The 10,430-nt window shown below is 55.8% G+C and overlaps 1 protein-coding gene across 1 annotated transcript; it reads left to right on the top strand.

The window, feature by feature from the left end:
- The first annotated feature begins 439 nt into the window (after positions 1-439).
- Positions 440-10,114, top strand: Jph4 (junctophilin 4). The gene is made up of 6 exons (XM_087912032.1): positions 440-1,114; positions 1,653-2,202; positions 2,928-3,699; positions 6,646-6,764; positions 7,057-7,589; positions 8,515-10,114. The coding sequence occupies exons 2-6, from the start codon at positions 1,824-1,826 to the stop codon at positions 8,596-8,598; spliced, it is 1,887 nt and encodes a 628-aa protein (XP_087768158.1). The 5' UTR covers positions 440-1,114; positions 1,653-1,823; the 3' UTR covers positions 8,599-10,114.
- The last annotated feature ends 316 nt before the right edge of the window (positions 10,115-10,430 follow it).

Below are 10,430 nucleotides of genomic sequence, written 5' to 3'. Positions count from 1 at the left end.
ATGCTTCCTGGTTTGGGGCCAAGCAGCTGGCCGGTTCATCCCTCTCTCCAGGGTCCCCACAAACACCACTTCCGGGCCTCCTGCCTCAGTCTGGGCTCTTCCTGCCTGGATGGATTTCTATTCCCATGCCTGCCCTTTCTCTGCAGAGCTTTCTCCCTCCCATCCCAACCCTGATTCCGCTCGCTCTCGTCGGCTCCCTATCTGTTTCTGTTCCCCTCCATTCGTCCTCCCCTTCTTCTCTCCCTAGACATCGCTCATCAGCCCTGGACTAGTTCTCCCATGCCGGGTGTATTCCCCCATCCCCCCTTCCCGCCTTATCACCCCTGCACCTCATTCTCTATATCCTTCTCACCCTCCCGGTCTCCCGAGCATCTCTCCTCCCCCACCTGGCTCTGGCCTCCCCCTGCCTCCCCATCTGAAGCGCCGACTCCTCCCCCTAGCTCCTCTCCCCTCCCCTCCCCTCAGCCTCACTCCACTCCTTGCCTGCATGCCAGGGTTTCTTTCCACCGTGGGGGTCTCGGAGCCTCCCATTCTCCTCTCCACCTGCCTTCTTCCTCACCTCAGGGGTAGTGAGCCCCCATTTTTTTTCTGCCTGGGCATCCTTTCTCCACCCACACCCCCATCATTGCCACTGACTCTTTTCCCCACCCTCTCGGCTCCGCTCCTCTCTGCCCCTTTAAATCTGCCTGGCCCAGCCTCCCCCTTGATGCTTTGGAGCAAACATTGATTTGTGCTGGGATGGAATTGGAATTTTGATTTTTTTTTTCTCCTCTCCCAACCATAAGAAGAAAAAAATAAAAACACCCCCTCTTGCTAGCCCCCTCCTCTTTCCCATCCAGCTTCCAGCTCCTCTTTGCTGTCTCCGTTCAAGGCAGATTTTTTTCCCCCTACATTCATTCTCACCCCCACCCTGCCACTACCTCACCTCCAACACTAGCCTGCATCTTCAGCAGAAGAGAGAGGGGACTCTCCCATAGCTCCCCCACCTTCCTTCTCTGGTTGTAGCAGTCTTTCCGGAAGGGAAGGGGGTTTGGCTTGTCCGGGTGAGGTGTGAGTGGAGGGACCCTGCCATGGAAACTGCGCCCGGGAGGCAGCCTGAGCCCCAGCCCACATGGTGAGTAACCTGTCCCCTCCCTTTCGCCAGTTTGCCCACCCCTACCCTCATCGTCCCCCCCCCCCCCATCCCTATTCTACCATCGGCCCACCTGGGTCCGGATTTCCAGCTACATTTTTACCTCCGCCTCCCCCGCACCCGGGTTTGCTAGCGAAGCCAAAGAATCAAGCCAGAGGGGTCCATATAGCCTAGGAAAGCAGGTGTCGGAAGACCCTGTCCAGGCCCCTCCCAAGTCCCCCACCTCCAACTGCCATCCACACTCCACACTCTGGGGTTCTAGGTTGGAGAAGTAGGGTTCGGGATCGGAGCTGGGACCCCAAGTCCCGGGAGGCACCTTCCACAAGTTGGGAGGAATGGGAAAGCCCCCTTGCCTTCACTGCTTGGGAGCTGCTGAAAGATGCTGCCCAGGGGGGATGGGAGGCGGGCTGGAGGGCGGTGCTGATGCCCTAGAGCCACCGGCAGGGGAGCGGCAGGCGAAGAAGGGGGACCTCGCTCTCCACTTGCCTCGCTCTCTACTTGCACCCCTCTTTCTCCGCAGCCATTCAGGATGAGGGTCCGGCCCTGCCTGCCCGCGCTGGGGCCCCTCCGCCCAGCCCCGGTCTAACTGCCCCCGCCCCCAGGCCTCGCCCGGCCCCCAGGCCCCCAGCCGGCTCTCCAGCCCCAGGATGCGCTGAGTCGCCGGGGGGCTGAGGCCGCGCCAACTACATGCATGTCCCCCGGGGGCAAGTTCGACTTTGACGACGGGGGCTGCTACGTGGGGGGCTGGGAGGCGGGGCGGGCACATGGCTACGGCGTGTGCACCGGGCCCGGCGCCCAGGGAGAGTACAGCGGCTGCTGGGCGCACGGCTTCGAGTCGTTGGGTGTCTTCACGGGACCCGGCGGACACAGCTACCAGGGCCACTGGCAGCAGGGCAAGCGCGAAGGGCTGGGCGTGGAGCGCAAGAGCCGCTGGACCTACCGCGGCGAGTGGCTGGGCGGGCTGAAGGGGCGCAGCGGCGTGTGGGAGAGCGTGTCCGGCCTGCGCTACGCCGGGCTCTGGAAGGACGGCTTCCAGGACGGCTACGGCACCGAGACCTACTCCGACGGAGGTGCGGGGCCCGGCCCACTACTGTCTGCCCGTCCGCGTGCGCCTCCCGCCGGCCTGCGGCGCGTGTGCCTTCCCCAGCCTTCCGCCCTCCACGCCCTGCTGTTCCCTTCCTCCATCCTCCATCCTCCATCCTTAGCCATATGCGTGCGATGCGCCAGCCTTCTGTTTCCAGTGTTCCCGTGTGTCCCTCACACCACACCATCCCCCCCTAGGCCCCATCATCCTGCCTCTCCCATCACCACCAAAGTCATACTTCCTCATTTGACAGTCTCCTGCATGCTTCTCCCTCACCCCAATCTGCCTGCCCCTTCACTTACCCTCTCCACCTGCCTGACCCCTCTCCACCTTACGTATTCTTCCAGTCAGTTTGTGCTCTGCCGTCCTGTTGGTCTGTCACGTGCCATTTTTTTACACACCACCACCTGTCAGCCTGTGCATCACAGCCTCTGGGCCACCTGTCCTTCATACACTCCAACCTGCTGGTTTCTCTGCCTTTCCCCAGTCCACTGACACTGCCAAAATCCACGTATTTTATGCTACCTACATGTCTTCATCTCTTCAACACTTACCAAACAAAGCCTGGCCTGGCCCTTCCCAGACCTCCATGCTAATTGCTTCCCTTTCACTTGTCGCTTGGGCTTCCAAGGGCTTTGGGACCACGAATTGCTTGCTGGGTCTGGGAGCCCAGTGAAGTGTTCTGACTCTTCAACTCCTATACATCCACAGGCACCTACCAAGGCCAGTGGCAGGCCGGGAAGCGCCACGGCTACGGGGTGCGCCAGAGTGTACCCTACCACCAGGCGGCGCTTCTGCGCTCACCCCGCCGCACCTCCCTGGACTCGGGCCACAGCGACCCCCCGACGCCACCTCCACCCCTACCCCTACCAGGAGATGAAGGAGGCAGCCCAGCCTCCGGCTCTCGAGGCGGCTTCGTGCTGGCGGGGCCAGGGGACGCCGATGGGGCGTCCTCCCGTAAGCGCATTCCAGCAGCAGGTGGATTCTTCCGCCGGTCACTGCTGCTCAGCGGGCTCCGGGCTGGTGGGCGCCGCAGCTCCCTGGGCAGCAAGAGGGGGTCTCTACGCAGCGAGGTGAGCAGCGAAGTTGGCAGTACAGGACCCCCGGGCTCTGAGGCCAGCGGGCCCCCTATCCCAGCGCCACCCGCCCTCATCGAGGGCTCAGCCACTGAGGTGTACGCTGGTGAGTGGCGTGCAGACCGGCGCAGTGGCTTTGGAGTGAGCCAGAGATCCAACGGGCTGCGCTATGAAGGCGAATGGCTGGGCAACCGAAGGCACGGATATGGACGCACCACCCGGCCTGATGGCTCCCGTGAGGAGGGCAAGTACAAGCGCAACAGGCTGGTACACGGGGGACGTGTCCGCAGCCTCCTGCCTCTGGCCCTTAGACGGGGCAAAGTCAAGGAGAAGGTGGACAGGGCTGTCGAAGGTGCCCGTCGAGCTGTGAGTGCTGCCCGCCAGCGCCAGGAAATCGCTGCTGCCAGGTGGGCATCTGGTGCATAGATCTGAGCAGGGTTTTAAGAGGAGAGGACTCTCTGGGTGCTATGCTTAAAAGAGAACTAAGAGCCAAGGCCTACAGCCTGGTGGGGAAGCGTGAGCAGGCCTGTGTCCGGGGAGTCGTAGCCCCAGGAGTTGGCATGTTTAGACCTGAGGCTGTAGGTGGATGTGGGTGTAACTTTGGGTGGCTGAGTGTTGGAGGGAGGTAGTAAGACTGCTTGTATTTTGTGGAGACGTGTGTCTTTGGTGTAGCTGGGACAGTGGACACTGCTTTGTGCAGGCTGGGAAACCTCCCTAGTCTTCCTCTTGCTCAGCTCACCCAGCCTTCAGGCCTCAGACTGGGAGCATCCATCCTGGACAGAACACCTTGGTCCCTTCCTCACTAGCTCCCAGGCTGACTTTATTTCAGCCCTGGCCCTGGCGGAGGTCTAGTTTTTACATCTGAAATCTATTGTCTACCAGCTTGTCTTTCTCTGCCTCCTTCTGCTTCGGTTTGAAGGGAGGAGTCTTGCCTCCAAAGAAGTCTTTTCTTTCAGTAAATCAGAGTGCATCTCCATGCGCCAGAGCTTTGTTATCTAAAGCAGTAATGGCCAAGAAGGCTGTGACATAAGCCAGCCGTGGTGGCACACGCCTTTAATCCCAGTGTTCAGGAAGCAGAGGCAGGCGGATCTCTGAGTTTGAGACTGGTCTTCAGAGATAGTTACAGACCTACACAAAGAGACCCTGTCTCAAAAAAAAAAAAAGGAAAACGAAAAAATATTAAAAAGAAACATGTTACAAGTTAAGTAAATTTTAATAATATATTTGTATTTAAGCCATATTTCCAAAAATTTTATCCTTTAACCAAGTGTAATTTGCATTCCTTCTGGATCCTTTAAAACGTTGCGTGTATTTTTCGCTTACAGCGCATCAGCTCCGTTTGAGACCAGTCACATTTTGAGTGCTTCATAATTCTGTGGATTCTGACTACTGAGTTAGATAACACAGACCTAAGAATAACCGAAATTCATTTGGAATGAAACTCAGAGACCCTTGCATTATATGGCTCACACCCATTTGAACTTGTATGCACTGTTTCCTTTAAAGGGAATGAGGACACTTCAGAAGGCCAGTGATCAGGATATGCCCCAATATGTATCAATGAATTTTTTAATTATGTAATGGGCAGGTTGTTGTTGATGTGCACATGTGTGAATATGATTAAGTATGAACATGTGTGAACATCCTGGGTAGATGACTGGGACAGAATATGCATCTATAGATGTGTCTGAGCCTATGGGTACTAAAACCTAGGGCAGTAAGCCAGGGCAGAGGAAGATCAGAGCATCATGAAACATGTTGGGCTCGGTAGGGTGGAGGCATGTGCAGGGGGGAAAAAAAACTGATCTCACTCACTAGAAGATCAGGCAGTGGGAAGAAGCTGGCTGGTCTCCCCAGCAACAGGCCTGGCAACCCTGATTGGCTGCTGGCTGCCATGGTAACAGTAGAGCCTCAGCAGCAGGTACATCTGCCAGGTAGCTTGAGTCTGGCCTGATGCCTGCACATAGACTAAGTCTACTGCCGAGACTTGATAATCCACACCCTCCATGTCAAAAGGCACAGGTTATCGTCATGTTTGTGGCCATCAGCATAACTCAGTACAACAGAAGGGTGAACCTCAGAGCTGCTCAGAGCCCAGCTCAGTTCCAGACAGGGTTAGTCATAAACATTCTCAAAACCCTGAATACAACAGGGTTATCTTATGTCCCTCCCAGTAGGCTCTGAAGTCCTAAGCCCACTAGCTCTGAAGGAGGGAAGCTGACTCTGTGCCCAAGGTACACAATAGGAAGTTCACCTAGAAGTATAGTGAACGCCACCAACCACCGGACACAAACTGCCTTTCTTGAATGGATTTTAAGAAGGCCCATGACGAAAAAGAGTCAGACCCTTGCATAGCAGATCCATCTGATCATTTCTGCTCCTTTGTGCCTCACTTCAGTCCGGATTACAGAAGCAACTGGAGGACTCTAAACCACCCAACAGCAGAGGGTGGGATGGAGGGGAGACTTGAGGAAGCATCTGAAAACAGAGAACTGAGAACCAGTAATGGAGCGAGGGCTGACAGTGAAGTGAACTGAACACGAGGAGCAGGCTAGGACAAGTGGGGCACAGAAGGCGGACTGGAGTTACATGGGCAGAACTGCGAAAGTGAGACAGCGGGTACACTGGCAGGGAAAGGCGATCCGGCTGTTAGAGAGAGTTCTAGATCGCAGAGATGCACCGGGGTGAGCAGAGGCAGCACCAGGAACAGAGGAGAAGGCTGTGACAACAGATTAGGCCAAACGAAAGCAAGATGAAACCTTTCCCTGCCGGGAAATCAAGACTGGTTGAAGTAGGGTTAAATAGGCTTGCAGTGCGAAATGGAAGAGACAAGAGGATGGTTGAACTAGGTGGGGGGCATCATCCCTATTAGAGCAGGATAAGGGTACCGGACAGTGCCTTACACCACAGAGAAGTGTTTGACCCTAGCGGGCAGGAGGGGGTGGTAGGATCCAGAGGTACTAACGGCAAAGCAAGCAGCAACAGGGCTGCAGAAGCAGTTGCCAAGAAAGCAAAGGCTCATTAAGCAGGAGCAGGCCAGCAGCGGGTAACAGAGTTGGGAGGAGGGGAGCTGGCCCTGCAGCTGGAAGAGCGAAGTGTTACTACAGGACCTAAGGGTAGAAGGGCGTGCGAGGAGAGGGTGTGATGCCAAGTATACAGCCCAGGACTAAGCCTAGAAACCAGTCGGGGAGCTGTCCCGGCCCGCAGCCGGCTTTGCGCAGAGAGATGAGGACCCCAGAGATCGCTCAAATCAGGCAGATGTGATGTGGTCGGGAGAGGGGAAGGGGCATCAGAGCATGGATAAAGTGATGTGGCGGGAAGTCAGACAAGTCCCTGTCCCTGGGACCCAACAGGGCAGCAGACGCCCTCCTAAAAGCAGTGGCAGCCAGCAGCGTCGCCGAGAAGGCTGTGGAGGCAGCGCGAATGGCCAAACTGATAGCCCAGGACCTACAACCCATGTTAGAGGCCCCAGGTGAGGTGCGGGTATCCTGTGGGAGGGGAGAGTTCCTTGGGGAGCCGGAGAGGCACTTGCGGGTGGGGGACACGGAGATCGGGGGTGGAAAAAACAAAGGGATGGAGGGTGTCTTGGAGGTGGAACTGAGCAAGTATGAGGCAAGGTAATGGAAGGTTTGGGGTCTGGTGATGAAAAACTGTGAGCCTGGAGGTAACCAGAACCCTGGAAGGTGCTAATCAAGGAATAAACTGCAAGTGTCTCTGGCTCCTGGCCAGTTAAACCCCACTGATTCCTAGCTGTCCCTGCCCAGGCCGCAGACCCAGACATGATTCAGGCGGTTCTGACACAGAGCCTTTGGATGAGGACAGCCCTGGGGTATACGAGAATGGACTGACTCCCTCAGAGGGCTCTCCGGAACTGCCCAGCAGCCCCGCCCACTCCCACCAACCTTGGCGAGCCCCTGCCTGCCGGAGCCCACTGCCTCCTAGAGGGGACTGGGGTCCCTTCTCCAGTCCCAAAGCTTGGCCCGAGGAGTGGGGAGGTCCTGGGGAGCAGGCAGAAGAACTAGCCGGCTATGAGGCTGAGGATGAGGCCGGGATGCAGGGTCCAGGACCCAGAGATGGTTCCCCACTTCTCGGAGGCTGCAGTGACAGTTCAGGAAGCCTTCGAGAGGAGGAGGGGGAAGATGAAGAATCCTTGCCCCAACTGAGGGCCCCAGGAGGCTCAGAGTCTGAGCCTGCCCCCACACCAGTTTTGAGGGGCTTGTCTTCAAGGGGTCCTGATGCTGGGTGCCTGATGGAAGAGTTTGAGGAGCCTGCTGCCACCGAGAGGCCTGCCCAGCCGGTGAGCCCCCCCTTTATGCCCTCTTACTTGCAAAGCCCTGCCTCCCACCCCTTCTAGACTTCTGTATAATCCCCCTGAGGGACTTCAGTTTCCCTCAGCTTCCTCTCTGCCTGGCCAGTCTTGGACCATATCCCACTTTTAAAAAAAAAAAAAAAAAAAAAGGAGGGGGTAACTTTCCAGCTCAGAGGAACCTTGGAGACCTTCAAGTCCAGCCTTCTCAGGGGGCAGCTAGGAAACAGAACCCAGGCACTTAAAGAACCTACCCCTAGCTACAAACTAAGAATTAGTGGTAGAATCAGACCACTTTTTCCTGTTCTCCTTCCATATGATTTCCAGCCCCGGTTTCCTGCTCCACCCCCACCCCCACCTCCATACTTTCTCTCTTTGGTGCCCAGAAATAGGAAAAAATTGTTCCTCCCAACCCTCACTCACCCTCCCTCTCCTGGGAAGAAGGGAATGGGGGGGAGAGGCAGAAAATCGGGAGAGGCGGAGAGTTTCTCCAGAACCCTCTGCTCTGATTGGATTCCAGGCCTTCTCCCATCTCCTAGCAACCACATCCTCCCTCTGCCTTACTGCAGTACTGGCTGCTGCTGCCAATGTCTGCTACTAAGGCCAGGCACCTTCTGCTTTGCCCACATGATGTGCTGAGGATGGGGGAGAGGGGTGGTGGGTGGGAGGAGGCAGTGCTGTCTATCTTCAGAGTGTGAGGCCAGGGCCCTGTGTAGGAAGAAGGGAGGTGCTTCATGATCTGAAATGGATCATGAAGGGTGGTCCATGAAGAGTCCATGAGGGTGGACTCTTCCACTCCTACCTGTGCAGGGAGGATTCTGGGACCCTTCAGTTTTGTTACTAAAGCCAGGACAGGAAGGTGGGACCTAGCACTTGGCTTCAAAGACTGAACCCACTTCACCCTCTGTCTCTTTAGGGAGCTGCCAACCCCCTGGTGGTGGGAGCCGTGGCCTTGCTGGACCTCAGCCTGGCGTTCCTGTTCTCCCAGCTCCTCACCTGAGGCGACATCCTGGCCTCCTGGCTTTGGCTGCCTGCCTCTCCACCCACTTTGGCCTGCCTTTTTCTCTTTCCCCTCCTACTTGTGTTTTCTCTCTCTTTCTTTTTTTTCTGTGCCCCTTTCTTTTTGTCTCTTGCTTCTCCGTTCCCTCTCTTCTTTGAGATGGCCTCACTTATTCTGGACCTGTCTCTGATCTTTCTTGTTTTCTTTCCCACCCAACCCCTTCTCTCTCTAGATTGTTTACATATGAAGGGCTGTTCTCCCTCAGAGCTGCAGAGTTGGCTCTCTTCTCTGAGATACACAAATCTAAGTCAGACCATTGCCCCCATATTCTCCCCAACCTTTTCTTTAAGTCAAAATTTCACCAAGGGTGGGGGTTTGGTATCCTGAGGAGTCTCCTGGAATCTGAGTGGAGGGGAGAAAGAAAATAAAAGGTGACTGAATGCCAGACAAGGCACTGGCTGAGTCACTTGGGGCCTACTGGCCCAAATGGAAAACTGCAAGAAGAGAAGCCTCCACTCAGACCTTCCAGAACCCAGCTAAGTTCTTGCCTAACTTGATCCTTGCCCCAGGGAGAAAGGGGGAGTGAGCTAAAGGAAACTCCCTCAATGCTCCCTCTCCGTTCCTCCTCAGCCAGTCCCTCTTCCAACCCCCAGGGATGGCATGTCATGCCAAGAGCAATGTGAAAAGCAACAACAACAACAAAAACTATTTGGTGCACCCAGCCCACTCCTCTCAGACTCTGCCACTCACCTCTCTACCCTTTTCTGCCCCCCTAAAATTTATTTGGTTGGTCTGGACTCACTTGTGGCCTTTGATTAAACTCCCAAGGGGCCTGAAGAAGGCACTTCTGCAGAGGGTTAGAGGCACTAGAGCAAGCGAGGACTCCGCTCCTCAGTACTGGCAGTTGTGGGGAGCACTTCTGGAGGCTAGAGACGAGTAAGATAGGAGCCAAAGGGCAGCAGAAGCTGCAGCAAGTCTAGCCGTTCCCACCCCATCACCTCAGAGTCCTGTGAGGTGGGGAAAGAAAAGACAGCCAAAGGAAGCCAATGTCTCCCACAGTTCCCAGGCAGGGCAGAGGTGGACGTCAACCCCAGGTGAGAAGTGGGTGAAGAGCCCTGTTTGAGAAATGGCTGATCCCTGTTACTAGCTTTTCCTCTGGGGACAGAAAGCTCTACGCGAGGGAACTGTAGAGCCCAGGGGAACTTTCCTTCCCTGCATGAGGCAGAGGCAAGCTGCCTGCCAACCCCTTCCTCAAGGAATGGCCTTGCCCAGGAATGCCCACACCACACACTCTCTTCTTATTTTTCTAGCCAACCTCTGTTTACTCCTTGGCCTGCCTTCCTCCTTCCTCCCTTCTCAACCTTTACTTCTGATTTCTCTTTCATGGAATTTGGGATTGACGTTATACAACAGTGCCGCCAACACCAAGTCTTGCAGGAAAAAAAAAATACAAAGAAATTTAACAAAAAAAAAAAAGTATATTAATAAAAAAGTTCCAAAAAAGGGGGACTGTCATCTCTGTGGGGTGCAATGGTTTCAAATTCAAGCTCTCTGAGTGTCACCTAGTAGGGTGGGTGAAAAAGGAGGCCCCCCTGAGGAGCCACGGTGCTGTAATAATTCTCGGCTCCTTTCCCAAAGTGCCAAAGACTGAGGCCAGAGGTCAGAAATCTCAAGAAAGCACGGTTGGGCGGCCCTAGAGGGGCGGGGTCCCGTGGTAGAGGCGGGGAAGAAGGAAGGACCCGGACCAAGCACCATCCCCAGCTCTGTCCTGTACCAGGAAGTGCTGGGTGGGGGGGAGAGAAGCAGAGCTGACACCGAAGCCAGGTGAGGTT

The sequence above is a fragment of the Myodes glareolus genome, chromosome 12, assembly GCF_982192425.1.
Source record: "Myodes glareolus chromosome 12, mMyoGla1.1, whole genome shotgun sequence".
Classification (NCBI taxonomy): Eukaryota; Metazoa; Chordata; class Mammalia; order Rodentia; family Cricetidae; genus Myodes; species Myodes glareolus.
Note: the sequence above shows the minus strand (reverse complement) of the source record. Positions and strands in the feature narration are given on the sequence as shown.